The sequence below is a fragment of the Cavia porcellus genome, unplaced genomic scaffold, assembly GCF_034190915.1.
Source record: "Cavia porcellus strain 051 isolate PalLab524CR breed Dunkin Hartley unplaced genomic scaffold, mCavPor4.1 scaffold_2, whole genome shotgun sequence".
In the NCBI taxonomy this organism is placed as follows: Eukaryota; Metazoa; Chordata; class Mammalia; order Rodentia; family Caviidae; genus Cavia; species Cavia porcellus.
In genome coordinates this window covers 76,623,658-76,638,658 of record NW_026947485.1, presented here as the reverse complement: position 1 = coordinate 76,638,658, position 15,001 = coordinate 76,623,658, and the positions used below count along the sequence as shown (strand labels likewise).

General features: G+C 57.1%; 1 protein-coding gene across 8 annotated transcripts; it reads left to right on the top strand.

The window, feature by feature from the left end:
- Positions 1-2,922: 2,922 nt before the first annotated feature.
- On the top strand, positions 2,923-14,721 carry Ldb1 (LIM domain binding 1). 8 transcript variants are annotated; one of them, XM_063244491.1, is made up of 11 exons: positions 2,926-3,153; positions 10,743-10,845; positions 10,965-11,009; positions 11,144-11,219; positions 11,316-11,418; positions 11,563-11,735; positions 12,186-12,308; positions 12,480-12,563; positions 12,650-12,773; positions 12,941-13,083; positions 13,958-14,721. In XM_063244491.1, the coding sequence occupies exons 1-11, from the start codon at positions 3,129-3,131 to the stop codon at positions 14,186-14,188; spliced, it is 1,230 nt and encodes a 409-aa protein (XP_063100561.1). In that variant the 5' UTR covers positions 2,926-3,128; the 3' UTR covers positions 14,189-14,721. The 8 variants fall into 8 exon arrangements, 7 of the variants coding, with proteins under 7 accessions (XP_063100577.1, XP_063100561.1, XP_063100551.1 ...); XM_063244481.1 differs by having other exon boundaries at positions 2,928-3,153; positions 12,941-13,089; XM_063244471.1 differs by lacking the exon at positions 2,926-3,153 and adding an exon at positions 7,749-8,413 and having other exon boundaries at positions 10,948-11,009; positions 12,941-13,089.
- The last annotated feature ends 280 nt before the right edge of the window (positions 14,722-15,001 follow it).

Sequence of the window (15,001 nt, the reverse complement as noted above, 5' to 3'; positions counted from 1 at the left end):
TGAAGGTAAGGAAGAGAGAGAACGTTTTGTTTTTTTTGTTGTTGTTTTTTGGTACTAGGGATCGAACTCATAACCTAGCGCTTGCCAGGCAGGTCCTTAGGCCACTGAACTAAATCTCTGGCCCCTTTTTTCTTTTTTTGTACTGGGAATTGAACTCAGGACCTTGCACTTGCCAAACAGGTGCTTTGCTGCTGAGCTAAATTCACAGCCTCAGAGACAGTTTTTTTTGTTTGTCTTTTTGAGACAGTGTTTCGCTGGAAAGTTCAAATTTATTCATCTCTTGGACTGGGAGGTGTGGCTCAGGGATAGAGCACTGCCTAGCATGGGCAAGGCCCTGGGTTCTACTCCAGCACCACAGTTCCCTGATGAACTTCTCTGAAACTCAGTGGAGTCTGTTTTGTTTTGTTTTGGTACCAGGGATTGAACTCAGGATCCCATGCTCTTGCAAGGCAGGCACTTATGCCACTAAGCTAAATCCTCAACCCTAGAGTCTGGTTTGTTGACAGTGTCTCCAGGTAGCCCAGGTTGATCTTGAACCTGTTATGTAGACTACCCCAGCCTCACACTCACAATCCTCCTGTTGCAGCCTACCTAATGCAGGGATTACAGGCATTTGCCACCACACCCAGCTGGCACCTGCATTTGGTTTGTCTTTGTGGTGCTGGGGATTGAGGCCAGGGTCGCAGGCACATAACATATGTGCTCTATCCTTGAGCTACACTCTCCAGCCCTGAACCTCAGTTTTCTTGCTTTTTCAGTGGCAGTAGTAAATAACGCCTTCTTCCACAGGTCCTCAAATGAATCCACAGATGTGAAATGCCTAACAGTACCTAGCATATACTCCATGATCAAGAGGATTTTGTTTTCATCCTGTCTTCCATCTACCATGTGTAAAATCTAAAAATGTCTCAGATGTGGGGGAGCATGTAATTCTCCCAGGTCCACCCAGGTGACGGAGACCACTACAGAATCTGGCCAAGCCAGTTGTTTGGTATGAGTGGCCTTAGGGGTAAGTGATCACAGGACTGGAAGAAGGCAAACTCATGGACTATGGTGCACCCAGCTCAGCCCCACTTGACACCCGTGGAATCATACATAATCTCAAAACAAGCAGGAAAGTGCTAATCTTTATAGTACTGATTATATGTGGAGCGTCGGACTAGATGCCTGGCTATACACTGTCTGGTTCCAGGCCCATTAAGCTCAGGGTGGGGCAGCTGGTTGTTCCAGATCATTTGGGTGGTGAAGGGCAAAGCAGGGATTCAAAATCAAGTGTCCCTAACTCCAGGCCAGGGTTCTGCTGCTCTTGGTTGCCGATACTCCTAGTGCTGACCTGTGTCTTGGAGAATGTGGGGAGGAGATGGACTCAGGCAGGGGATGCTGCCAAGGAAATACTTGTGTGAGTGGGGATGGCTTCAACCATCTCCCGCTGTGCCCTCTGTGGGGGTGGGGAGGGGGAGAATGGAGGTAGGGTAATCCATGAAATCCCCCTTCCTTGGCCGGTCGTTTTTCAAATCCCCAGACATGCATCCTTCCATCATTTTGTGGTTTCTCATGGAAAATCTAGACGGAAGGGATCTCCAGCTTCTTCATCCATACCACTCCCCCACCCCTGCCAATCAAGTCAGGCTAAGAGAACCACTGAATACTCTGCTAAGTGACAAAAACGAAGACCTCCTGTTCAGTCTTGGCCAGATGCCCTAGGGAAGGGACAGTAGTCCAGGTGCCCCCCGCCCCGCGTCTACCCTTGGAGCCCACTGAGGCTTTAGAAAGCGAAGCTAGCTGCCGGGGACCCCCAGAATCTCCCGCCTCCCTGCTAATAGGTATTTCCTGTTTATAAGGCAACTAGGGCTGGGCTTTGGGAAGGGATGGAGATGGGGCCCCTCCTCTCATAGGGCTCTGCAGGGAAGTCCTTGAGGCGAGCCTGAAGGTTGGGAGGCTCCACCCTGGGGAAGAGAGTGTCTAACTTTGACTATCCGACACACCCTCCCCGCCCCGGCCGTGGCACCGGCCCCTATGGGTAGGGGGCACCGGCGGAGTCCGCTTCCTATTCTCCGGCTCTCAAGCCCCCAAAGAGAGCAGCTAAACTGGGGCGCAGGGGGCGGCGCCGGGCTGGGCGGAGAAAGGGGGAGGGCAACGCCTTGACTGGCGTCAGACCCCCAACAGGGGGACGACGGTCTGCGTACTCCCTCCCCAGTCCGACCTGGTCAACATTCCGCAGCCCCTACCGCGTCGCAAAACGCAAACCCCAGGCCCTTAGGCGGGGTGGGGCAAGTCGCGGACCCCACTTAACCCCTTTAGCTCCAGTCCTAACAGGAACTGGTTTGGCAGGCAAGGGAAGAACGGATAATTAGGAGAGCGTGCAGAGAGGTGGCCACGACAGCCAGCCTCTCTTTCCCACCCAGTCTACAGGGGCGCGCATAAGGGGGTCTCCAGGATGACGCTGGGGCTCCGCAGGCAGCACCAGCGGGCTGCAACCCCGCTCTCTCCCAGGGCGCGGCGGGTGGGAGGGAGGCGAGCTACACCCCACTGCCCAGCCCGGCTCCGCCTCCCCAGGCGCGGCTCCCGCGCCAGCTCGGCTCGCCCCCCGCCCAGCGGCACCCGGAGGACCGACGTCGCCCCCGCCGCGCCCCTCGCCCTCCCTTCGCGGGGTCCCTGCCACGGCCTCCCCTTTAAAGAGCTGCGTCACGCGCTCGCCGGCCGCCGTGCGCTCGGTCCGTGGCGCGGGCGCGTCGCCGCTCGCGGGTCACTTTGACACGGCCGCCCCCTCCCACCCGCGGATACCAGCCTATTAATCTGCTGCCCGCGCGGCAGGGGCAGGCGGCCCCGCGGGGCGAGGGAGCGGGCGCGGGCGGGGGCGGCGCGCACACGCAGGCGCGCGGACTCGCTCGGGCGCGCGCGCACGCACAGCAGCTCGCCAGCCTGCCTGGCTTCCTTCCCGTCAGCTCCGCGCCTGCCGGGCCCCGCGCCGCAGCCGGGGGCCCCCCGTACCGGGCCGAGGCCGGGCCGGGGCGGGCCGGCGGCGAGGGCAGCGGGGGCCGCGGGCGGCGGCGGCTCATGCCCGGCCTGTCCCCGCGAGGGGCGGGCTCCGTGACTCGGCTGGGCCCTCCGCGGCGGGCGATGTGAAGATGTCAGTGGGCTGTGCCTGTCCCGGTGAGTGGGGTGCGCGGCTGCGGGCCTGGCCCTCTCCGGGGACCCTGCACCCAGGATGGGGGCATCGGGGGCGTGGGAGGCCGAGGACCGCGAGCCGCGAGGGGTCAGCGGGCCCGCGATTCGGGAAGGCCTGCTCTACTGGGTAAATGCGCAGCAACCTAGAGGTGCGGGGAGGGGGCACTGGGGGTAGCTGGGGGGGGACTAATTGGAGAGGGGTGGGGGGCCGAAATTCCCAGAATTCCAAGGTGATAGCCAATCAGAAGTGACTCTGGACTTTTGACCCCCCCCTCGGGTCATCATAGAGTTGTGATTGGCTGCTTTGCGTTGCCCCCCCCCCTCCTGCTGCCTATTGCCTCTTACTTACCCTGTGACACCCCACCTCAAGCAGTTCCTGAGGACACTATTACGGGAGGGATTGATTGGGGCTCATTTTGTTCCCCCTTTTCCTGCCTGTTGGAGGGATTGATTGGGGCTCATTTTGTTCCCCATTTTCCTGCCTGTTGCCAGGGAAGGTTGGCCCTCCAGAGGGACAGGAGGCACTCCTTAGGGGTGCCCTATAATTGAGCCCATGGGTCTGGCATCTCTGCCTTGGGAAGGAGAAGGTGGCAGCCCAGGCAGGGTAGGGAAATCGGTGACTTGCACAGTTGACTTATGGGGAGCAATGCTTGACCTCTCTAAAGTACATAACAGGACCCAGGCTCAGATCACTGCCTCCCCAAAACATATGTCAGCTCTTCAGGGTCTGAGTTCTTTTTCTGGGCTTGGAGAGTAGGCTGTAGGTCAGCTGCTAAGAAGAGGGAAAAACCATGTGACTAGAGAGACAGTCTGCAGAGAGCCTCAGAATATTATCTACCCTTTCCTCAGGACGTTGGGTCCTCAAAGTGGCTCTCTTGTTCTGGGTCAGCTTTCTCCAGGAATCTATCTGGTTTGGATCCTTTGCCAACTGGACCCCCCTCAATACACACACAGTCCCCGAGGAAAGCTGCCAGGGTGGAAGCTTCCTTGAAAATCATGTGACCTCTGGCCAAGCTGGGTTGGGCTGGGCATATATTTCAAGTGCCTGCTGAGGCTGATACTGAAGGAACATAGGGACATAGGGCCCAGAGGGTGGACTGGGAAAGCTTGAGAATCCTGGAATATTTGGGTGTGGGAACCTCTGGCTCCTGCTGCAGAGGGTAAGGGAGACAGTGAGGGAGAAGCTTGCCAAACTGGAATCCTACCTGGTTCCATCATCCCTCACCTACCAGCTTGGTATGCCCTGTTCATGTATTTTCTCCTTTATAATTAGCCCATATTGGTTACCCCGGTTCAGATCCATCCATGCTCTGAGCCAACCTCAGGATCCTTACCCACCATGACTACACATGAGCAGAACAAAAACTAAACCAGAACCAGCTCTATGGCTGAGTCTAAATTTTGTTCCCCCTGGTCTTGGATATTGAACCCGGGGCCCCTTGAGTGCTAGCTACATATTCATCCCTCTTTTGAGACAGGGTCTCAGTAAATTCACAGGCTGTTCTCAGACTGTGATCCTTCTGCCTCAGCCTCCTAAGTAGCTGGGATTACAGACATGTACTACCACACTCATCCCCTAGTCTTAAATTTTGACACTCTGTTCCTACAAATGATAGAGGATGTAGATAGTGGCATTGTCAGGAAAGAGATGGATGGAAGGCTCCAAAATTGGGCAGAGTGCCTGAGTTCTGTGGGAGGAGGAAGTTTCTTCCATTCTCTCTGAGGGAGCCCGTGCCTAGGGTGTATTTGTGGAGGGGACAACGTCTATGAGTGTCCAAGGCCTGTTCCTTTTGTGTGCCTGCCAGCCTGACTGAAGGAGGAGCAAAATGATGGCTAGGAATAGGGAATCTCCTGGTTGTGAAGAAATCTTATGGCTTGATGCCACAGATGATGGATGGAGGTCACACTCCAAGGAGAACCATATGGGGAGGGCTTGCGTGACCAAGGTGGGAATGGTGGGAATTGGAGTGAGAAGGGACCAAGATTTGCATGAGTGGGTGAAAGCACACTTAGACACAAGGGCATCATGGCAGCATGTAGCACTCCAGGACCTAGCACCACCTTGAGCAGCCCTGGGGTGAGGGCCCAGGCGCCCTGGTAGGCCGCCTGCTGCCTGCCTGCCTGCCTGCCTGCCTGCCTGTCTGAGTCTCTCCTTTGTGCTCTGCTGTCTCCGGGCTCCTCCTCCTCCCCCAGCCCAGCAGAGACAGCACATGCCCCACACATGTGACTAAGGGAAGCCAGAGCACACGCAGACCCACACACCACACATGCACACACAGAAACACCATAGAATACACATGTACCCCTTCTCCAGCTCCTTTAGTGCTCCTGGGAGGGAAACAGCATCTGAGGTTGAGATGGGCAGAAGCAGGGACAAGGTCTCTGTGGGGGCACCTTCCTGGGCAGGATGCTGAGGGGGCTAGGGCCTGTTGGGGCAGCATGTGGCTCAGAAGGGTTAAGGCTGGGAGGGGGGAGGGGGGAGGCAGCAGTGGTGGCGGCTGGGAGCCAGGAGAGGAGGATGGCAGAGCGCCAGGCCAACGGGAAGCCGGGCACAGACAAAGGAAGGGGGGCAGGCACACTGAAGGCCTGGGTCAGGGGCCCGGGCAGGGGGCAGTGGTGGTACCTTGTTCTGTGTGCTGGAGCCAGCTGCTGTCCTGAGTCCCCACCTCCAGGAGGAACCCTCCTAGGCATCACCACCTTTGTCATGCTTTGTTGCCCCCCTCCCCCATTTAAGGGCCTTCTCCAATTTGTTCCTTTAGCTCTTATTCTGCCCTGAGGGGGTCAGGAGGGCAGGACTGGGAGAACAGGAGCCCTCTTGCTGGAGAAAGGGAGCTAAGAGAGCTTGCTGGAGAATGGTATGTCAAAGTCTGGATGCATTTTGCCACTTAGGTGCCCTTCCTCATGGTGAGAAAGGAATGGCTTTGTGGCTCCCATCTGTGGAGACAGACTGGGTGAGAGTTTGAGCTCTGAGCTGAGGACAGAAACCAGAGCACGTACCCCTCCAGCGTTGTGGATGGTCATCTGTGGCCTGGAGGGGGAAGGAAGCCGGAATGGTTGCAATGTCCCAGGGCTGGGTTTACCTCTAGTGGCCTCAGAAGCCCAGAGTTCCAACCTCAGGCTAGCCTGTCTCACTTTGATCTGTTCAAATAAAATATTCAAGTGGGGCTGGGCGTGTGGTGTAGGAGTGGCCACTTGACTAGCATGTGTGAGATCCTGGGTTCAAGGCCCAGAGCCCCCCCCCCCCCATACACACAGACATTTTGTGTGTTCTGGTGGGGTGGGTGGGGAGTAAACCCTGCGTGGACCACATAAGGTGCTGGCTTCTTTGGAAAGTTTAAAGGCAGGAAACAAATGACGGGGAGGTGTGTGTCTATGCTCAAGTTAGGATGTATATTAGGGAGTCAGTAGGAATGTCCTCAGTCCTCATGCTGATTTATAATTGGGGAGGCCTGGCCAAATGTCTTAGATTTAAATGATTGTGTCAGATGGTCATGGCTGTGGTAGAGGATGGTATGAGGGTCTCAGGGAGTGTGGGTTGTTGGGTAAGTCCCTATATAACACGCATGCTTTGTTCTTTCGTGCTATAACACAGTGATAGGATGCTGTGTGTCAGAAGTCACAGTGCATGTGAAAGTTGGGGTCTGACACTGTGTGTCTCCGTGCTTGCATCTGGGACTTGATGTGTTGGGAATGCATCACAGGTCAAGGTGTGCGTCAGGTACTGGTTTATGTGAAAAGGTGAGATGTCAGCTATCTGTGAAGGGTGTTATCAGAGCCAGGTGCACTCTGACTACACAGCCAGCCACTGTGGATGCCTTAACAGATGTGGACCTGGGGCTTGTGTGTGTGTTTGTGGGAAGATGGGGGAATAAAGAATATATTCAAATTGTAAAGGATGAAAGGACACCCTGTATGTGCGTGTGCATGTTTGCCTTTTCTGGTGTGATCAGGTAACAGGGTCTGCACTGATCCCCAGGTTTCAGCAGCCTCTCCTTGTTGGGCACCCTCCAGGGAGACTAGAGAACAGGCCCCGCTAAACCTCACCACCGCCTTTCCACTGCCCGCGTGGAGAGGACTCAGCGCCTGCGCCCTTGCCGGAGACCTGGGTGTGGGCAGTCGGCTCCCTGTCTCTGACGACATGCTTTCATCCACGTGGCTTCGGGGATGGCAGTGTGGATGAGGGCCTTCTGTTAGGGCAAGCTAAGCCAAGCTTGGACTTTAGCTGAGTTGGGGGCAGGGAACCCTGGAGTGTCCCCTCCCTACAAGCAGCGGTTGCAGGCTGAAGTCAGCATGTGTCTGGGTCAAAAACAATCCGCTGAGGCCTCTCCCCAGCGGCTCTGGGACTTCCCTAGGGGCGCCTGGGGTGACAGCCACCGCTAGCTTCCACCTGAGAAATCGCGGCGCACGGGAGTGATTGGGAGGAGGTGTGGCCGGCGGGTGGAAGGGACTGGGAGTCCGAGCGGAGGCCGGCACAGGCCTACCTCTCGACCTGAGCACCGCCCCGGAGCTGGGGTGCGTTCCTAGGCTGCCCCCGACCTCCTCCCCGTCCAGGTCACTCCTGGGCCGCCTAGTCGGCCCGGCCCGCCTGCGTCCCTCTTTTGTTTTTCTCGGTGGCCCTCCTCCCTGCTCCCGCCCTCCCGCCGGCTCGCGGGGCGGGGCCGGGCGGCTCCTCCCCCGCCCGCCCCGGGCCGCGGTCGCGGGCGGGCGGGGGAGGGGGAAGGGGCCGGGAGGGGGCGGGCGGGCAGGCGGGGCGGGGCGGGAGGCCGGGAGGGAGAGAAAGGGAGAAAGGAAGCGGCCGGCGGCGCCGCGCGTGTCTGCGTGTGCGAGCGCGCGTGAATGTGAGCCCGGCCCGCCCGGCCCGCGCCCGGCACAGGGGCCGGGGCCCGGGGAGCGCGGACGGCTGCGCGGCGGTGGAGCCGCGGGCGGCGGCGGGCAGAGTCGGGCGCGGCGGCGCGGAGCAGCCATTGTTGAGGGAAACCGTGCGAACAAAGAAGGCTCCGGGCGCCCCGCCGGCCCCCGCCCCCCAGCGCGGCGCCCCGGCCGCGGCGCGCGGCCCGCTGCCCGGCAACTTTCCCCCGGGGCTGCGGCCGCCGCGGGGCCGGCCGAGGCTGAGCGGCGCAGGCTTTGTGCGGGCGGCTGCCCCGCTCGGGACAGGGCCCGCCGAAGTTGGCCCGCCTCGCCTCCTGCCCCTGCCAGGGCCCCTCGGGGCGCTCTCGCGCCTCCCCCGGCTCTTCAGTTCTCCCAGGTAAGTGCGGCGTCCGGCAGGCTGGCGGGGGCGGCGGAAGGGCCTGCACGGACTGAGCCTGCGCCCCGTGGGCCGGGAGAGGTGCCCCAGCGCCCAAGGTCGGGCTGCTGGCTGCTGACCTGTGACCGGCTCCCAAGGGGATGGGCCTGGCCGGGGGGTGGTTACCATGGGGATGCCCAGCTGGAGCTGCGTCCCTCCGCCCTGCTGCCCTGCAGTACTTCGCACGCAGCTTCCGCCCTGAGAAAACTTTGCTGGCCAGGGACCCTCTGTGCAGCCACGTTCTGAGGACTTGCAGGTGGGTGGGAGACGGGTGTCCCACTCCAGGACTGATGACATGACCCTTTCACCCCCCACCCCCACCTGCCCCCTCTGTAATGCTGGGGACAGGCAGCAGCTGGGACAGATGGTCTGGGTGATGTCCCTCCCCTTTTCTTCTCACTCCTGGCCCCTTGTTCTGGGGCTACCGGGAGATGCTGTGACTCTGGGGAGAGTGCTGAATTTATTCGCGTCCATTCATTGGACGTGTAAATAGAGGACCCAGAGTGGTGGGCTTTAGGTCCTCAGACTTATCCGCCAGGCTCAAACAATGCCTCTGCTTTCCCTAGTTAGAGGAACAGATTTTGAGACTTTTTTATAGAACTGGTGAGGAACATAGGTGTCCTGTGTCCTTTGTCTTCAGGTTCTTGAGTTTCTTTTAGAGGACTCGTCACTACTATTGGTGGAAGTGACGGCCTGGGTGGGGGAGGCAGGTCAGTCCTGCGAGTCCAGACCCCCCCATCTGCTGTCCAGACCTGGCCTTTCCTGGGTAGTGTGAACTTGGCCTGGCTATATGGCCTTGGAGTCTTGGCTGGCTGGGGGCAGTCTCTGCTCTGAGACACAGGTCCAGCTCAAGCCTGGCATAGCAAGACGGCCGGTGCTATGATGCGGTGCACAGGCAGCTGCCAGCACACAGGCACCTTGGGCCTGCAGGGCTCCAGCAGTTGGCAGGCATGTTGGGGCGAGTGGAGGGTGAAGCCTGCTAGGCAGGGCAAGGTACACGCGTGTGCAGGCAGACACAAGCTTTCACTCTTGACACCTTCTGGGACTCAGAAGTCTGGGCTCCTGTGGGACCTTCTTTTGCCCACATTGTGAGAAGGGACCCTCGGGGAGAGAATTAAATGACACATGTTGGCCCAGGTCTTCCTTTGTCTTATTCCTCCTAAGAAAAAATAGAGTTTTGTTTTTTATTTATATGGAAGACACCTCAGATTTAGTCAGCACTGCTACCTTTGCAATCAAGTTTTAGAGACCTGAGAAAGGGAGTAACTGAGGCTAGAGCCTTAGGGGCTGTGCCTCAGTTCCCCTCCTTTCTAGTGGGGAGGGGAGGGTACCTAGTTCCAGTCTAGCTGTGCACTGAGCTCTGCCAGGTAACAGACAGTAAACTGGGAACTTGTGTGCACTAGAGGAGGTGGAAGAGGGGCTACTCATGCATGTGCTCACAAGTGTAGTGGACACCTCTGTATGGTCGCAGTTGTCTCTTGGGCTAAGGTCCCTGGCCTCTAGCTCCTGTCTGGCCTCCTGGGCTCCATGTGTAAGCAGAAGGATGCAGTGCAGGCTCCTCTGTCTCCTTTCTGGTTTGGAGACAATGCTGTCCCCATGATGGGTGTGGGTGTGGGGGTTGGGCTGATAAGGCAGTGGCCGTTGGTGGAGGAGGCAGAAGGTCCAAGTGGTTATCTGGTGGGCGGCACCCAACAGACACCCCCCCTCTTATCGTTCTATCCCCTGCCCTTCTTTTTTTATTTTTATTTTTATTCTTTTTTATCGGTTCCGGGGATCGAACTCACAACCGCCTGCTTGCAAGGCAGGTGCTTATGTCGCTGAGCTAAATCCCCAGCCCCTATCCCCTGCCCTTCGGAGACCCTGGAGATGGAGGAGGGGAAGAGTTCCCAAAAGGCCCCGTTTTCCTCTCCCACCCTGGTGTCTACCAGGCAGTAAAGCAGTCAGATAGAAATAGTACAGGATATGGGAGTTAGGATGTCTGCGCATATGTCCTATCTCTGCCAGTTACTGTGATCTCGGTGAGTCCCCTTTCAGCCCTGCATGACAGTGTCTGTAACATGGGAGTGTTGTCGTTTACCCTGCACCTGACAAAGTGGTTGTGATGATTGAAGAGAGCTATAGTTAAAAAGTTTATAAAAACTTCATTGTTTAGACATTTATTCTGTGATACTGCTCTTTAGATTCTTTTCTATTACTTAGGGCTCAGCACTGCTAGAAATGAGTCCCTGTCCATGTCATCCAGCAGGAGATCCTGAGAGGGGCTCAGGGGCTCTCTCTTTCTCTTTCTTAGGTTGTTCCTCAAAGTCATTCAAGCTGTACTCACCGAAGGAGCCCCCGAACGGCAACGCCTTTCCCCCATTTCATCCCGGCACCATGCTGGATCGGGATGTGGGGTGAGTCCTCACCTATTTCCTAACCCTTCAGATGGGGGCCTGCCTGGAAAGGGGAGGGAATGACCCTCTCTTAATTCCTGTCTCCTGCCCCCATTCTCATAGCCTCTTCCCTTACACAGCCCAACTCCCATGTACCCACCTACCTACCTGGAGCCTGGGATTGGGTAAGTGGAGTCCAGGTGGAAGGGAACGCTGTAGTGGAGTCCACATGGAAGGGAACGCTCTGTGTCTGTGAAAGCCGAAGGTGTGGTTGGGGTTTGGCCCCAACCCTACTGTCCATTCTGCTCCTCTTCCCCAGGAGACACACACCTTATGGCAACCAAACTGACTATCGAATATTTGAGCTGAACAAACGGCTTCAGAATTGGACAGAGGTATGGCTAAGGGAAAAGAAGCTGGGAAGGGGAGGCCCATCTGGGCAGCAAATGGGATGTCCTGGGACACATATTCACCTGTCTCTGTCTCCCTAGGAGTGTGACAATCTCTGGTGGGATGCTTTCACCACAGAGTTTTTTGAGGATGATGCCATGTTGACCATCACTTTCTGCCTGGAGGATGGACCAAAGAGATACAGTGAGTAGGGTCCTGCCTTTGGAAAGCCAGAGTATTTGCACTGGTGATGCCCTGGGGTCTGGACATGACTGGAAGTACCAACCTACCAATTCATCGGACTCTTTCTGGTTTTTTGGTCCTAAAGAGTTTATCTTGTCTTTGCAGCCATCGGCCGGACCCTGATTCCACGCTACTTCCGCAGCATTTTTGAGGGGGGTGCTACAGAGCTATATTACGTACTTAAGCACCCCAAGGAGGCATTCCACAGCAACTTTGTGTCCCTTGACTGTGACCAGGGCAGCATGGTGACCCAGCACGGAAAACCCATGTTCACCCAGGTCAGCTACCCAGCAGATGTGGAACACAGGTTACCTGGGCTTGATTTTCCTCTCCCGCTGTGTACTCGTAGCCCAACCCAGGAGCCCATAGCAGGAAATGGCAGCACTAACAAAGAAGGCAGACATGGTTCAGCATATAGTTTTCATTGTCCTAAGTTGTACAGTGAACCTGCCTCATAGAGCTCATAGCAGGTGGTATCACTGTCTCCATAGGGAAAACACACAGACCTGTAAAACTTTTTTGCACTGTGTGTCTGCATGTATATAAAGGCCGGGAATGGCAAATATGTGGGGTGGGGTGCTCCATCCATTAGATACCTGACTTTATGTGCAGGTAGCAGAAGTATATGCAGCTGGGAGGGTTGTGAGCAAACTGGAGAACTACGTAGGCAGCAGGCACACTTTTAGGTATGTGGGGAGAGGGCAGGATGGTGACAAGCCTGTCCCCAGGTGTGTGTGGAGGGCCGGTTGTACCTGGAGTTCATGTTCGACGACATGATGCGGATAAAGACGTGGCACTTCAGCATCCGACAACACCGAGAGCTCATCCCCCGGAGCATCCTCGCCATGCATGTGAGCTGTGGGCAGACTTGGGGTGTAGGGAGAGGTGGGCAAGGAGAAGGGTGTGACGGATGAAGTTGTCTTCCTGTCACCCCTCTTGCCTCAGGGGTGTCACAGTGCTCAGATGACAGGGCCACTAAGCACATGCAACCCAGGTGCCAGTGTTGTCTTCTTCCCCTGCAGGCCCAGGACCCCCAGATGTTGGATCAGCTTTCCAAAAATATCACTCGCTGTGGGCTGTCCAATTCTACTCTTAACTACCTCCGAGTGAGTCTCTGGGCCCCCATTTTGGCCCTGTCCCCTTTGGTCTTATGCTATGTCTCCGTGACAGTCACCTCCTGGTCTGCCCCCAGCTGTGTGTGATACTCGAGCCCATGCAGGAGCTCATGTCCCGCCATAAGACCTACAGCCTCAGCCCCCGTGACTGCCTCAAGACCTGTCTTTTCCAGAAGTGGCAGCGCATGGTGGCACCCCCCGGTAAGTGAGACTCCCAGGGCTGGGGCTGGGTGTCTATGAAGGTCTCTCCACTCCTTCCTGCTCCTGGGGCTGCGACAGGGCAGAGTAGGTTTGGTCCCCTGAGTGGCTAGCATGGGAAATGGGGCCCCTGGACACTCTTCCCACCTGAGTCTTCTCTGCCTGCACAGCGGAACCCACACGGCAGCAGCCCAGCAAACGGCGGAAACGGAAGATGTCAGGGGGCAGCACCATGAGCTCTGGGGGCGGAAACACCAACAACAGCAACAGCAAGAAGAAGAGCCCAGCCAGCACATTCGCCCTCTCCAGCCAGGTACCTGTAAGCATCTCGGCTTTCTTCTCTCTTCGGGGCTGCCCCACCACACATCCCTGACCCTGGTCTGGCCCTGGTCATTAGTAGGCATAGAGAGAAACAGGACAGTTTGCCCTGAGTACTCTGCATGCATGAACATTGTCTGTCAGGCTGACACGATCTCAGGCAGGCACACCGCTCGGCCGTAGGCACACACAGCATTCAAGGACAGACAGCCACCCCAACAGACGGACGTTCAGGCCTGACAGCTCAGGGTGCACTCCATCAAAGATGCATACCCTCACACTGCTAGAGGACTCGAAGACTGGTAACAGGTCCAGGCACACACATGCACACATGTTTCCCTTCCTTGTGTTTTCTTGCTGTTGTTGGGGTTTTTGGTGCTGGATATTGAACTTGTTACCTCAGCCTTGCCAGGCAGGCACTGTGCTGCTGAGCTGTGTCCCTGGCCCCCTCATGTTTTGCAACTGCTCCCTGTGTTTTGTTTTGTTTTGTTTTGTACCGGAGATCGAACTCATGACCTCGAGCTTGCTAGGCAGGCGCTTGTGCCAGTGAACTGAATCCCCAGCCCTTGCTCCCTTTTTTTTTTTACATGGACAGAAGGCTAGGAGACCCCCAAAGCTTGGGAAAGGTGGACTGGAGAGCTAGGGAAGTGGGTTGGAGTTTCTCCCCACAGTTTGGCAGTGTGGGCTGTAGGCTTCAGTGAGAAGGACTGGGGGAGCGGGTGTCGGAGTGCTGGGTCCAACATGAACAGTGAGGAGGGGTGGACAGTGTTGAGTTTCCAGGGCGGGCACAGGGGCTTTGGGATTATCTGCTGCCCTGGGCTGGGCGAGCCCCTGCCCCGATTATGTTTGGGGACCTCCACCACTCTCAGGATGTGATGGTGGTGGGGGAGCCCACCCTGATGGGCGGGGAGTTCGGGGACGAGGACGAGAGGCTCATCACCCGGCTGGAGAACACGCAGTTTGACGCAGCCAACGGCATTGACGACGAGGACAGCTTTAACAACTCCCCTGCACTGGGCGCCAACAGCCCCTGGAACAGCAAGCCCCCGTCCAGCCAAGAAAGCAAATCGGAGAACCCCACATCACAGGCCTCCCAGTAAAGGCCTGTTCCTGGCCACGTTGTGCTCTGCCTGCCTGCCCCACCCCTTACAGCCCTTGGGAGCAGAAGACAGCTGGAGAGACTGAGCATCTAAAGTGGGCAGCCTCTATCCATCCACTTCAGGGAGGAACTGGACTCGCTGGGGCAGGTGCCAAGATTTGCCCCCCAGTGGCCCCGGACTGGGCCTGGCCCCTGTGGAGCCTTTTTGTTGGGGGGAGGAGGGTGGTACTCACGCGGATGCCTGTGTGGACCCTGGACCTCTGAGATGTCCTGACCACCCCCACCCCAGGGCATTGCTTCCATCCTCCTCCCAGGTTCTGGGTCCCATCCTCTTGACTTACCCTTAGAGCCTGAGGTTGTCTGTACCCACAGCCCTTAGGGTCTTAAAGTTACGGGGCTGGATTGAATGCACCTCCTCCTGGACAGCCGGAGAGAGAGGGGCAAAGTTCTGGGCTCTTCCTCCCCTCTGCCTCTTGTCCCAGCTCCAAGTTTTTAAAAAAATAATATTATTAAAAACGTAAGTTTAAAAAAAAATCACTCATGGCTCCCCTATTGCCCCTGTGAAGTCCAGCTACCTCCCTCTTGGCAGATGGAGGACCTAGGGCCAGATGGGGGTGAGAATGAGTGGAGTGTGTGCATACTATTTTATAGTTTGAGAGTGTTAGACCAGGAGATACTTTGCCATCTCCCCTTTTCCTCTGGGATTGGGGAAGGCTTACCATGGGGTGGGTTGGGAAGGGTCTCGTGTCCTTGTGACACCCCCTGCTGTTGTCTCTGCCTCCCCTGCAGCCCCACCCTCCAGGACCCTGGCCTG

What these genes read in the sequence shown, in the direction of transcription:
- Ldb1 (XM_063244460.1), top strand. Translation starts at nt 8,554, where the DNA reads ATGGGCCTGGCCGGGGGGTGGTTACCATGGGGATGCCCAGCTGGAGCT. An exon ending in GAAAACCCATGTTCACCCAG is followed by an intron (nt 11,736 to 12,185) that starts GTCAGCTACCCA and finishes GCCTGTCCCCAG; the next exon opens with GTGTGTGTGGAGGGCCGGTT. An exon ending in CTACTCTTAACTACCTCCGA is followed by an intron (nt 12,564 to 12,649) that starts GTGAGTCTCTGG and finishes GTCTGCCCCCAG; the next exon opens with CTGTGTGTGATACTCGAGCC.